This window comes from Cyprinus carpio, chromosome B25 (assembly GCF_018340385.1).
Source record: "Cyprinus carpio isolate SPL01 chromosome B25, ASM1834038v1, whole genome shotgun sequence".
Classification (NCBI taxonomy): Eukaryota; Metazoa; Chordata; class Actinopteri; order Cypriniformes; family Cyprinidae; genus Cyprinus; species Cyprinus carpio.
The window spans coordinates 16,014,974-16,029,749 of NC_056621.1; the positions used below are offsets into that span (position 1 = coordinate 16,014,974).

Below are 14,776 nucleotides of genomic sequence, written 5' to 3' on the forward strand. Positions count from 1 at the left end.
AGCATAAATGTGACCCTGGAGCACAAAACCAGTCATAAGTCGCTGGGGTATATTTGTAGCAATAGCCAACAATACATTTTATGGGTCAAAATGATCAATTTTTCTTTTATGCCAAAAATCATTGGGATATTAAGTAAAGATCATGTTCCATGAAGATATTTTGTAAATTTCCTACTGTAAATATATCAAAACTTAATTTTTGATTTGTAATATGCATTGCTAAGAACTTCATCTGGACAACTTTAAAAGCGATCTTCTCAATATTTTGATTTTTTTGCACCCTCAGATTCCAGATTTTCAAATAGTTGTATCTCGGCAAAATATTGTCCTCCTAACAAACCATACATCAATCGAAAGCTTATTTATTCAGCTTTCAGAAGATGTATAAATCTCAATTTCAAAAAATTGACACTTAAGACTGGTTTTGTGGTCCAGGGTCACAAATGTCATGCAAAGCATGATTTATTAAATTAATAGGATGACATATCTTATGCTGAATGACCTGTGAGATTACCTTTTTCTGCTTATATTGTCTGTTCAAAAATTATTCTTAATATCAAGACCCATTTTAAAAGGACTGAATAAACAAAAACCACTGCAGCCATCTTTTTTGATTAAACTCTGACTCTAGAAGCAAACGTGTTTTTCCAGCCTCCCCTCATTAACCCCGAATCACTCAGGAACAGTGTCTGTTTTATAGTGAAGAAGCTTGTATTAATATGCAACCTCCCGTAATGTTTGCCTTAACCGGTTCTCAAGAAGTTACGATTACAAATATCTTGTCTGTACACAGTCGCTGGCTTGTACAAACAAGCCGGAGAGTCGTGGCAGCTGAACAGATGATTAGAGCCACTTCACGGACAATCATGATTAGCGCGGTTGGCTTTGCGCCACTGACTGCACCGCATGACCAGCACACACCAAACTGAAAAAAAGAAACCAAGAATCTGTGTGCCAGAATGTGCTAAATCTTTCACACTACTGTATGTAGACGATCAGTAATTATTATTGATTTATTTAACAGAAAACTGAATGAAACACAAATCACAAGTAACAATGTTCAAGATGTAAAGTAAAATGTTTTATAAATCCATTTTAAAGTGCTTACATGTGATTTTATTGTTATATTTTTGTTTTAGTAATTGTATGTACTTTTGTCATTTTTGAAATGTCTCTATAGACCTTTCATTTGTTTTTATTTCAGTTTTAGTTTCAGTAATTTTTGTATATTAAATTACTAAATTTAACTCTTGGAAGTTTTCATGTGATATTTGCATTTTATTTCAGCTTCATTTAAATTATTTGACAATAACAACACTGTGACTCTAACATGTCAAGTGGTATAACTGTCAAGTAAAAAGTAATGACAAATGTTCTCTAAAATCCTTAGATATCATTCTATTCAAAAATACATATTTTTCAGTTATGATCAGTTATACCATTTGACAAACCTTTGCTATCAAATATGATCATTTTTATATACTTAATGACCATGACAATTGTGCCAGTCTACAGCTGTCTTCTCTGTATTATTATTTCATGTTTCATTGTTTTGTTCTAATATGACAAAATGGTTTGCTAGATGTTCGTGAAACAACAGACTTGGACTAAGCAGAATTTTTTTTTTTCAAATATATAATATGTTTAAATATAAAAGTTTAAATAAAAACTGGTTAACTACTTTTTTTTAACATTTCTGGCATTAAACAGAATATTATATTGCTTATAAAAAGGGTCTACTTTAAAAATGGATTTATGGACTCAAAAATATAGTATTTTGTTTAGCCTTTTGCAAAATTCTGCACAATTTCAACCAGTCCAAACAACACTTACAGGCTTCTCTGTTGTTTTGCAAACCTTTGGAAAACAGACTCTTTTCTCCAAGTCTTCTCTGTGTAGTAACGCTGCTATAGCACTGCTCGGGGCGTGAAAATAGGCTGAGGCAGAGCGAGCTGGAGAAGGAGAGAGGATGAACCCAGGCTTTGCCACAAGCGTCAGCGCACAGGGGAGAAAGACGGGGCTCCCTGTAGCAGTCCTCAAACAGACAGGCCTAAAGCAGTACATACTGCTGATCACACTGACTGAAGGAATCCAGCGATCCCGCCCTTTCTTTGTTCAGCATATCAAGACAACTTCGTGTTTCCAGCCATTTTCTTTGGTTAAAGTAATATATTGTGGTTTGCCGGCACTGTGTTAGTTAATATATTTGGTGGAGCTCTTCAATTAATAGATATGCAAACAATTGTTTGTGTGTTTTTCTATTACACCAGCAAATACAGTTATTTTATAATATACACTAGACATTTCCTTATGTGTCTACTAAGCGGCTATTCTTGCTGTATACGGCATACTATAATCTAAGGCAGCATAATAACCAAAATGTAAATTATAGCACTGACTTATTTATTTATATCGGAGTTTGACATTAGCATGTTGCTAAGCTAATAACACTATATTCTCATGAAAAACACATAGTATTTTAGTGCTAAATCAAATTTTAGTTTAAAAAAAAAAATACATAAATGATACTTTTAAGCCCTGAATACAATCAGCATGTCTCTTCGCTGTCCGGCATTTTGAATGTTTTTTTTTTTCAAGGAGCTACTAAAAGTGCACTTTGGGATTTTCTTATCCACAAAAGAAATTTGAATTTAAGGAAAGGAAGCATAATATTGCTATCTACGTTTTAGATTCTGAAGTCGGCATGAAATGAAAAATGAATTGATTTTCCCTTTTACTGCATCTTTAAAAATTCTGTCTATGTACTCACAGTTCAGCTGGCTAGCTTAAGTTAGTTAGATACTGTAACTAAACCCATTATATATACACCCATCTTTATATTTATAACAATTTAAAAGTAGACATTTATTCCAAGAAAATAAAATTTTATTACTAATAAAACAATTCATAAAATTATTATATTTTAGTAGCTATTCCAATAGTGGCTCTAAAAAGCATTACATGCCCTTCAATAATTACGATTGACCAAGCACAGTTACCGATTTGTCAAGTTGGAAGATGATGATTTGGAAGGTCAAAACACTAATCTATAATATAAATAATATCACATAATGTATTTATAATCAACATAAAGAGAGAAAGTTTGTAGCGAATGGCGTAAATCTAATCACTCAACTTCCACGGTTTGTGTCATATTTACATGTGATACCAAGTATAAATAAGAAGCTACTTCCTTGTTATGTTTCGGAATTTAATGTTTGACCCAACTACAGATCAGTGACATGGTATTTATGCCTCAGATAACTGGCACAAAAAATAAAAATGGTGGCATCCAGGTCAAATAATTTCAGGGCTGCATTAGCCAGCCAAGCAACTGCCATTGAGGAAAACAAGAATGCGAACAGATAGCTAATTTCCTCATTTGAACTTATAAATGACGAAAATGCATCCATGAGTAATTCATTAAAAGCAGCCAGCAACATTAAACAGAGACAGAAAGGTCGTCAGTGTTTTTCAGTGCTCTTGTTTCACTCCTAGCCTGTGCCGTAGTGACAGAATGACTTCCTCTGTTGTCTGAGTTTGAGCCTCATAAAAGGAAGCTGTCATGACAACACCAAAGGCACCAACCCCGTCTTCCCATCCAGAGAGAGCGTCTGCTGAAGACGGGCCACCTCTCAACACGTCAGTCCTTCAGCGGAGCCCGTCTGCCCAGAGGGTAGAGTACAGAGGCTGGGGTCGGTGTTTACCATACGCACCTCTGACTACACCACTAATGAACCCACGGGACAGCCGAGACCTCCGAAATAGAAAATAATGAGAATTAAGGAAATATTAATCAAACTCTGGTGCTCTCAGACTGCTTGTGTTTTAGGTAGCTGGTGAGGATGCAGAGTAGCTCTTCTGGCCTAGCCTGTGGAAATACAGTTTTCCAGAGTACAAGACGGCAGCAAGACTGCTAGCTGGAGGACATGGGATCACACACATACACACAAATATACTGATAAGCATGCACACTATTTCCAATTATGACTAGGAACTTCCCCAGTCTAGTCCATAATTAAATACTTAGCACTGCACAAGTAGTCAGGCAGGCCATGGGCATCGATGCAGACGACAAGAGAGGACAAAATCTGTATTACATAGCTTCTTAATCAGGACTGCCGTCTGCTAGTGTCTGAACAGCTGTGCTCTCTTAAGGGGCATTCACAAGGAGAACTGTACAGCGACAAATCAACCGAGTGCTGTTTCATTGGCTACTCACAGAAAAGCTAGCATACTATGTTCGCCATTGCCACAGTATACAGTAGTATTTATAAAGTTTTCTAAATGTAGTAGATAATCGCGGCAGGATCTACATGAAATATCAGGCTCAAAATAATTGATGATAAACTGACTTCTATCAAGGCAAAAGGCTTCCATTTTTTTTCTGCACCCCTCCCAAATGTCTGTTTTTGGAGGATATAAGTTCGGTGAGGGGGTACGAAATTCTACAATTGCTTTATGGCAGCAACAAATGCATGTGTACTATCCACTATGATTACGCTAGTACAATATCACTCACTGTATGGGCTCCAAAGTTGCAAAAATACACAAAGCCAGTTAAGAGAAAACATTCTATGACCTTTACCTATGTTTTGGAAAGGTTCTCTTAAAGTTATGAACAAATGATTATCCAGTAACACTTATTGGTCAGATTAATTTAAAACATCAGCACAAAAACATTTCTTTATAGTTCATTTTTGTTAGTTGGATACGGTTGCTAAAAAGTAGCCTACAAATACATTTTTATCAGTCATAACTTTGTAGTGTGTAGAGTTGCCTGTGTTTGCTCACGCTATAAATGGAGGCCTACTTTGAAAGGCTTTGTTCAGATAGAAAAATGCTAAGTTTTTGCGTCAAAGAATTAAGTATAGCCTACTTAAAATGACGCGACCGAGGCTAAATTTGCAATAGTATAGCAAATTACTTTAACTAAACCTATAAAAGGTAAGAATAAACATGGAATAGATAAAGTAGCAATGCAAAAACAGTATCACTTGATACATTTACAGGGCGTGTAGAATTTTACTGACGCTACTAAATCACTGTTTGTGTGAATGGGACGTTATGAAAACAGGCCTACATAGGCTATTATACTGTTTTCACTTTGAGATCCTCAGACAAATCCCCTTGGCTGAACACTTAGATTACTGTAATCATATTTTTGACCACTTGCCATTTGAAAACGTCAGTCATTTGGCGTGTTGTTGGTGCTGTGGTCTCCCTTTGACATTCATGGGCTCCAGGTCTTATCTGAATGATTGAATGCCGGCGTTTGCCGAGCTAAATTGCGTCGTTTCAATCCGGGAGAGAGTTCCCTCTGGATTCAGCGCGGGTCCCGGTGGGCCAGGCTCCGAGAAGAACAGCATGTTGTACATCCACATAAAACGGAAAAAATATGAGAGGTACTCTCCTCTTTATGACACAGAAATTAATCTGTCACTGGACCTGGATGTAAATCTCAGGCCTGCTTTGCAAAATACTGTTTTAACCCCCTTTACTCTGTATTTTATCTTTTATTGGCAATAAACATAAAACAGCACAAAGGGGTAATGTCCTCATCAATATTATCACAAAATGATAATAAATTTTAAGGCTTATAAACTTTAGAAGGAATTTTTGTCCTCGAGTGGAGTACAGTGGTTCATTTTTAAACTGGAAAAAGAAAATGTTGTAGAAACAATTTTTAGTAAATCCCATAAACAATTGCAAAGAATGGCAAGTATAACTTACTGAATTAAATACTAAATTAATAATTTAAAAAAAGGGTATATTCTTGAAAAATAAAATAAAAAACAGTAAAGGTAAGCCTACTCTAGTAATCTTTCTTTTATTTATGGTTTAGAAAAATATTTTTTGTAGTACATACTTATCTCAAAAAGTGTGATTATCTTTCAAGTAAACTTTTTTTTTCTTTCTTTTTGGTAGCTTAATAATATGGTAAAATATTTTTACAGGAATACTGTAAAAACTTTTTTTCTGTGCAACATTTAAAATCATACACCCATTCTTTGTACTTTTATAAACAATTTAGTTTGTATTTATTTATTATACTTGTTTGCATAGTTTCTGTTTCCTACACACACACACACACACACACACAATTTTTATTCTCACATCTAAAATGCATAAATTTTATTTCTGTATATTTGGTAAATAAAAGCACATCTTTTAAGTATGCATTTTTATGTAATGTGGCATATAAAGTAAAGATGTAATGTTATCAAATATTAAAACAGCTAGAAATGCACTAATTTTTAATACAATCAACCTGCATTGTTTTTAATTCATCTTTTAATATATTTATATTTATATTTTATTATAATGTAGCTGATGCCATGCAACAAATTCTATACCTTTAACATTTTTAAGTAAATAATAAATAATCTGTTTCTCTCAATGCATTATTTTCTATATGTGGGAAACATCATCTATGTGAAAACAATGTCCGTCCAGATCAAGATGTTTATGAGGTGAGAGATCTAGGCCCTTTTTCATTTTAATTCCTATCTTCCTCCTCAAAACGTTTCTTTCTCATTAGGTTTTTCTCTCTCTGAAGGAATGAGGCCTGCTGGGGCCGTTAGAAATGCATTGTCAACTCTTCAGCGGATCTCACCCTCAGAGACCACAAGCTAAACAGGGGAAAGATCTAGTGGAGGAACCTCTTTCTGGTATGCTAATCAAGTTAGCTGGAGGTTAAATTAACATTTTTAATTAAAAAATTAGCACCAAACAAACACAGCAAAACACACTGATGATTAAAACATCTAAATAAAGCCTCGCCAAAGAATGAGCAGGAGGAGGCAGCGTGAAAACAATTTTATTGCTCCCATAAAGCAGGTCCAGAGAGGCACCTCAGATCTAAATGACATTGAGTCGTTGGCCGATTATGTAGTGAAATGAATGGACTGGCTCAGGCGTGTCAATATGCTGAGGGTGATTATTATCATGGAAATGATTGGGTGGTAAAATACGACGCTCGAGTCCATCAAGTATCCAGTCTGGGAAAGTGTTTTGTAATTAAAGCCTTTATGTGATGCATGCATGTAAAGCGTATTTAAATCAGAATCTCAAACAGCAGGAAAACGCTCTCTAATGTGTAAGTTACTACTTTTTAATTTCTTTTAAAATTAAGGGATAAAATATGTTAATTCCAGGGGAGATCAAACATGAAGTATTTGTTATTGAAGAAAAAAGAATCATTAAAAAGGCAGTGGCAAACATCAAAGTAATCCCAGAGCAAGCTGCAGATGGTTTCTGGAGCCTGTGGCTCTGTCGCTCTCTAGTGGAAATACAGTTGAAGTGCAACACACAACTTATACAACTAGCAGAAGCCCAGAAAGAATTTGGCAAGGGGTTCACCAACTTTTTGATGCGAAATACCACCCCATATTTGGTGATTCCCTTGTGAGGGACCTCCTTCGTAAAAAATACAAAGGCAGAAATATGGGACTCATTTATGGTGTGTAAAAATAATTAAATAAAAAAATAAATAAGACTATATATTATTTAAATATGGTTCTAAAGCTAAAATAAATCAAAAACATTTTTTTTATTTTTAATGAAATACAATTATTATAAATTAAAACTTTTCATAAATAAAATTCACTTGTATAGCTCTTTTCACTATAAACAAAGGTCCAAAATGCCTTTTCTTTTTTTTTTAATCTAAAATTCGCAATTGATCCCCTAGCACCTCTTGGCTATCAGTTTGAAAAGTTAAGGCCCACTTAAAAAATTATGAACGTCATTCCATTAGATAAAATATAAACTAAGTAGTATTTTTTTGTAATTATATTTTAAATTAAATGGGCACAAACACATTTAAAGCAAAACAGGAAGACGTTTTGAGTGATAAAGCAATAGATATGAATTAATGTTCATTCATATGGTTTAAGACTTTATGGTGTGTGGGGAAAAAGGTAGTAAGTAGTACTCTTTAAACACAGCACTCAAGTCAAAATAAATGATTAATAAATCATTTTAAATAAAGTTTTCATGAAATAATGTTTTAATGATTGAATGAAATAATTTTTTAATGAACTAATAATTAAAATGATTAATAAATATCTTTAATTTGTATAGTATTTTAAGATATTATTATTCAATTTTTATTTAAAAAAAAGAAATATTTGTGAATGTTATTCTATTAGGTAAAATATAATAAAATAATTTTTTTTTCATTATTATTATTTACTTTTAAAATGATATTTTTAATTAAATGAGTGCAAACATGCGACATTTAAAAACATACTCGTTCTTTGTACTTTTATAAATAATTTATTAAATAATACATTTTCTATCTTATATTTATTTACATAAATTCAGTAATCACTATATATATATATATATATATATATATATATATATATATATATGTACACATAAAAAAATATTCAAACAGCTAGATATGTAAAAAAAAAAAAAAAAAAAACTACTGTAATACGATCAACCTGCATTGTTTTAATTCATCTTTAAACTTTTAAAATTTATTTCTTTTAATTTATTTAATTTCTAGTAATTTTAGTAAATACAAACATATTTTAATCAATACAAAAAGACATTTTAAATGATAAAGCAAGCAATATTATAAATGTTAAACGTTGTTTAAGTGACCAAATAATTTTTGAGATGTTTTAAAAAAAAAATAAAATAAAAACAAAAAAAAAAAAAAAATAAAATTGTTAGAAGCTTTTCATAGAAAGAAAGAAAGAAAGACTGAAAAAGAATAAAAAAATAAATGAAGCAGAGATTAATGGTTTATTTTGTTTTATTTAGTTGTATAGAAAAGGGGTAAAATTACAAGTGCATGTTGTGAATGAAGTGAATGTTCTTTGTGCAAGAACTCCAGAAAGGCACTAATATCAGCAGATTCACTTGTTTTTTTCTTGACAGGCCCATGAAACCATATAAGGCACATTTAGCTCTTACTCTGTTTATTTTGCAATCCTTCTTAAAGGAAACACGAGGTTATTTCCGGTCTAAGTGAGTGCGTGTGTACAGGATGCTGCAGCAGGGTAGGGTCTATATTGAAGGCCAGGCACAGGAGATCCACGTCTGGAGCTGTTCTGAGCTCAAGTCCTTCACGTGCTCTTAATCGTCTCCACCGCACAGGTTCAACAGGGCCCTCTGGTAGTCTCCCTTTGTGTGCTCCTGAGAAAATTAAACACAGATATAAATCAATACATAGGATCAGTTGTACACATTGGCATACAGTAATATTACGGGAACGTACTGCAATGGTCTGGTACAGAGACTTCCCGTGATGAGCCTTGAACTCTTGTCTGATCTTCTTGAGGTCCACCTCGCATCGGGACACCATGATCCGGGTCAGAACCTTTTCCTTCGCTCCTTTGCTCTAAAAGACACAACGCCGCAACGTTAAAAGAGAACTGGCTGATGCAATTCCACTGCAAGACGTCTGAAACATCAGCAGATCCTTTGAATATTTTCTCCCAAGCCCATGAAAGAATAAAAACTGTTAGTAGCTGAAACGTCTTTTACCTTCATAGCGTCTTGCAATCTGTTGGCGAAATACAGCTGTCTGTTTTCAAAGCACTGAACTGAGGAAGAGAAGTTGTGGAGATTAGATTCGGCTGCTGAGTTAATCGTAGCTTTCCCAAACTTTTAAACTAGAACATATTTGCTGACATGGGCTGACAAACTTAACATTTATAGATCTCTTTCAGCAAAGCGGACCAAAATATTAATGTTCATTAATTATTAAATACACTAAATAAAAAATAAGTTACTAAACTTTTAGTATAAATAAAAGCACGGTTCGTTTTTGTAAAAGAAAGGCTAATGGCTAGCTGTGCAATAACAGACTAGCACGTCGCCATATCCCATTCTGACTTCCTGTTTCAACAGGATGTACATCAACACTGGAAGGAAAGGGGAGTTTCGTGGGGTCTTCAAAGAAAAGTCTCACCCAAGGTGAGGAAGGACATCTCCAGATCTCCCTTCACCTCTTTGCGGATGCTCTCCTGCATGTCATAGGGGCTGTAGCTCTTGTATCTCTCAAACACTACAAAAGAAAACACAAAATCTCATTAATAATAATAATATGCGTGCGGTTATCTTATGAGATGAAAGGAAGGGTTAAAAGGCTCACAAACCTTTCTGGAGGTGAGGAACGCTTCTCTCGGACATGATGGAGATCCAGCACTTCACATCAGTGCCTTTTCGCTTGACTCCAGCCTCAAACAGGGCCTGCACAGCAGATTTCAAATATTGAAATATTGTACATAAATAGAATATGCATAAATCATTTCTATAAAGAAGTCATTTCTTTATAATTTATTATATATAAGTAAACAAATGTTTAAAAAAATTATATATTTATTATAATTATATTTTCTAAAAGTTATTTATATTTAATTATTAATATTCAAATCAAGTGTAACTAAATATAAATAATATACAATTTATTTATATATATATATTTCTATATTATATATGAATAAATGTATAGAGAGAGAGAGATTTTAAAGTTTAATATTTACTTAATGAAAAATAATAGTATATAAATAATACATGAATAATAATATTTTTTATAAATATATAATTTATATACATTTTGCATAATTAAATGGTTAGTTTTTTGTAAGTATAACTGAGTATTTGAATATAATTGAATAAAAGTGAATATTTAAAAAATAAAGTAAATATAAATAAATAGTGTATAAAATACATTTCAATAAATATATAATTTGATTAAATTGTATATGAATTAATGTATATAAATCATTTTAAAAGGTTTAATATATACTTAGTGCAAATACATATATACATAACATGTAATTGTTATAAATATATAATTTATACATCTTGCACTTAATAAATGAATAATATATATATTAATTCATAAACAAATAATATTTCATTAGACGTATGTGTGTGTATTTTATATTTTTAAAACAAATTCAAACATTTTAAAATGTAAATAAATAGTATAAATTACATTTAGAATGTTTTATGTAGTATGCGTGTAGTTTTATTTTTATGTAATTATATAAAAAATTAATGAATATATATTAGCAATTAAATACATAAAAAAGTTTATTAACTGATGTTTAATATTTAGGATTAGAGTTTTTTTAAACACTGCTGCTCTAATAAATGCTGGATTTCTAAATGTTACATTCAGATATTGATTCATTAATGTTTCAGTGAGAGAAAAACCACAAGAACTCACTCTGGCATCTTCATCGATTTTCTGGTAGTCAACGACGGAGCTGGGCTCGGCTCTCTTGGCCTAGTGTGGAACGTAGTCGTGTGTCCATCATGGTTTGAGAAGTGACAAATATACTCAGGATCTTAATTCCGACACATATAAGTTAAAGCACACATAAGACAGGTACCCCACCTCAACCAGAGCCAGCAGGAGTTTAGCGAAGTCTCCTGAAGTATCTCCACACACATCCTTCTCCAGGTCCTTCTTGAACACTGCAGTGAGACACACAGTTTACATCACGGCCTCGTGCTCCTAATAAGTGCACTTGAATACTCCCATCCTCACATTCTTTGTAGACTCTCTTGATCTCCATGAGCTCAGCATTGCTTCGAGAGCAGACGATCTCAATCAGAGACTCTTCATCTGTTCCCAGACCCTGCAAACACACCGACATTTTGTTTCTGACCGTCTAGATTTCACTCCCATTTCATCTACGCAATAAAAATTCAATTCAAAGTCATTCATATTCCGTTCACCTTGATGGAGGCTTTGATTTCGGAGGCGTCGTACTGGGCAGTGCTCTTCATGAGGCCCAGGATGACCGTTTCCAGAGAGCCAGACAGCGCCCCCTTCAGTGCTGAGATCATATCCTGAAAGTGAGAAGATTGAGTGTTATGACTAGAAATGGACAAGGATATGTTAATACAGAAGCACTTAATGTACATACTGACCTTCTTGGCTCTCCTCTCATATGCGAAGGCGATTTCTCGCCGTTGGTTATATGTACGTTTGGTGAGGACATCAGTAATGGTTTGCTCATCCACCCCTAAAACAAATAATGTTTTATTTATTTGCTTATTTATTTATAAAAACCAAAATGTCACTTTACTTTTTAAGTACATACTTTTTTTTTTTAAATGATCTATTGGTCTAAAATGTTTTTATATAGTGTAATATTATTTTTGATTTGATTATTATTTACATTTAAATAATATTTTATTAAGTTTTTTAGTAGTTTTGAATCTAATGTGTGTGTGTGTGTGTGTGTGTATTTTACAGATTTATGATTTTAATATCTATCAATATTTATATTAGATTTTATATCTATAGGTCTAAAATGTTTTAATATAATTTTTGATTTATTTATTTTATATACATTTGTATAAAATATTTTTATTAGTTTTATTTAAGAAAATATTTAATATATTTTTCCCTTACAATAAAATGTAAAAAAAATCAAAATAATTTGACAAATTACACATTTCTGACAATATAATGTTAAAAAAAAACAACAACAAAAACGGTCTAAATCTAAATGTAGGGCCCTCTAAATATTACTCTATGTATGCTCAAATTGTCACTTTACAAAAAAATTTCAGAAAGAAAAAAATTGCCAAGGTAATATGGTAAAAAACAAATGTTTTTTTTTTTTTTAATGTTATAAAAATCACAAATTCTTAGACATTATGCCATTTTTAATTTTTTTTTAAAAATATTTTTGTACAGTTTGGTAAGTTAAAAAGGTTGAATCTTCCAAAAGCATCATTCATGTATATGCAATATTTCTAAAGCAGAACACAGTACAGAGTCGTTGAGGGGGAGGAAATGTGCTGAAAAGGCTCCACACGCGGTTCAATCTCTTCCAGACAGGAAGATGACTCACTTCTTCCACCGCTGCCCTTTCTGGACTGTTTTTACTTCATTATGAGCACAGTACACAAAGACAAAGCCCACAACCAAACATGAATGCCTATTGTTGTTTAATGGCTCGTAACCATCATCAGATTACAGGTTTAAACAAGACGCCACAAATACATCTGGTTCCAGCGCTTCTGCTCTCTTACCTTTAGTTTTGATAGCGGTCTCGATTCTGGCAGCATCCTTTTCTGGATCAAAGTTCGGCTCTGGCACCACAGTAGGGTATGTGGGCTCCCCCTAGAGAGAGGAACAATGTGATGATGTATTCAATATATATATATGTATTCATTATATATATATATATATATATATATATATATATATATATATATATATATATATATATATATATATATATAGTTTATTTATTTGTCTCTGCAATTGTATTGTTGTTGTTTTTTCAGTTAAGTGTATTATGTTCATCTTCAATACATATAATAAGGTTTGTATGAAAACTTACTCCGCCCAGTTGCAGAGTGAGCTGCCCTAAGTACTCCTGTACCATCGACATCCTGGACTTCCTGTGGAGAGCAACCAAAACCATCTGATTTACATCGGCTGTCTGCACTGAGAGCACTCTCAGCTTTCAGAGGAGACTCTGAGAGTCCGTCACATGCTTCACAGAGTTATGTAATGCAGAACTGCAGAGGGCATGTCAGTTCAGAGAACAGCACTCTATCGCCCCATCTTGTGTTAAGAAAAACTTAAGTTACCTCATCCTGCCATAATGAGTCATAAAACAAAGCTTAAATCAAAAAATAGACTGTGAGATGAAAGCGATACTGCAAGAAAAGCCATTTCTGGTCAGTTTGCTGCTACGTTACTGTTCACTTCTAATCAAATCATTGACTTCCAATGCAAAAAATAAAAAAAAAGAACCCAAATGCTTGTAAATCATGCTAGTTTTCCCTCTAAAATGCAGAATTTTGCACAAAACAAAAAATCATTGCGTATGATGTGTTGCCGTTGCTAGGTAATTAGACCAAAACAAGACCAGTAAACAGTAATTTTAAAACCCAGCATCTGGTAAAACCTAAGCAAACAGACACACCCTTGAGAGAGCATGCTGGGAAAATTCCTTACAGCAAGTGAGACAGATCCATCCATGTCTAAGTCATTTTTCACAACCTTATGGTTTTAAAGACTTTAAAAAAAAGAGCCTTTCTTGAGAAATCTGTTGATTTGCATGCAAAATTGCTCGTGTTACAAGAAAAGGAGTTTAGTTTAATACAATATATTGTATTTCATACCATACAAAGTTAAAAGAGAACATTAACTTGCTTTATGAATGTTGATTTATTTGAATAAAGTGCCTTGATACAGAGGTTTAACAGCTGAAGGAAAAGGTTTTGAGCTTACCTTGAGTGATCAGCAGATCTCAGATGCTGTGCAGAAGAATCCTAGCTATGGAGTGTGTGATGGGTGTGGTGCTTAAATAGCAGAGGCGGTCCAGGACGCTCTTCTCCCTGCCCATTGAGCTGGAGCTCCTGTCCTGAAGGTGGGCTCTGCATCGAGGGGCGGAGCTTCACTATAAGCATTTTTAAACCTCAGAGTATGATAGGAAGTAGGAAACTGTGGCTGTGGTTTCAGAAGGGAAATGAAGTATGTGGTAGTGAACCAATTTTAAGTGGCAACTTCAAACTAATCTTAGAATCTCAAAGGGATCGATCACTCAAAAATGAAAATGAACATTCGGTAGTCGTTTACATATTTTAAACATGTAAAACTTTCTTCTGTGGAATTTTTACATATAAATGAATAACTTAAAAACTTCAATAATAATGACAAATTTTCCCTTACACTGAAGTACTAAAATACTGAACCTAAAAATGAAATAAAAACAAATCAACTAAAATGTTAAAAACTGACAAAAAACTAAATGAAACATAAAAATGAAGGAAA

General features: G+C 33.1%; 1 protein-coding gene across 1 annotated transcript; it reads right to left on the minus strand.

Moving 5' to 3' along the window:
- Positions 1-8,752: 8,752 nt before the first annotated feature.
- LOC109085805 (annexin A2-like) lies at positions 8,753-14,386 on the minus strand. Its single transcript, XM_042752765.1, has 13 exons — positions 14,234-14,386; positions 13,335-13,395; positions 13,021-13,111; positions 11,908-12,002; positions 11,713-11,826; positions 11,522-11,612; positions 11,369-11,448; positions 11,198-11,257; positions 10,119-10,212; positions 9,932-10,027; positions 9,505-9,563; positions 9,236-9,358; positions 8,753-9,153 (listed from the first exon to the last, which is right to left on the minus strand). The coding sequence occupies exons 2-13, from the start codon at positions 13,383-13,385 to the stop codon at positions 9,094-9,096; spliced, it is 1,014 nt and encodes a 337-aa protein (XP_042608699.1). The 5' UTR covers positions 13,386-13,395; positions 14,234-14,386; the 3' UTR covers positions 8,753-9,093.
- Positions 14,387-14,776: the final 390 nt, after the last annotated feature.

Bases quoted from the DNA above. Each gene is read 5' to 3' on its own strand.
- LOC109085805 (XM_042752765.1), bottom strand. From the start codon at position 13,385: ATGTCGATGGTACAGGAGTACTTAGGGCAGCTCACTCTGCAACTGGGC. The intron at 13,112-13,334 runs GTAAGTTTTCAT...TCCTCTCTCTAG, and splicing joins TCACTCTGCAACTGGGCGGA to GGGGAGCCCACATACCCTAC. The intron at 9,564-9,931 runs GTGAGACTTTTC...TCTCTTCCTCAG, and splicing joins GATGTCCTTCCTCACCTTGG to TTCAGTGCTTTGAAAACAGA.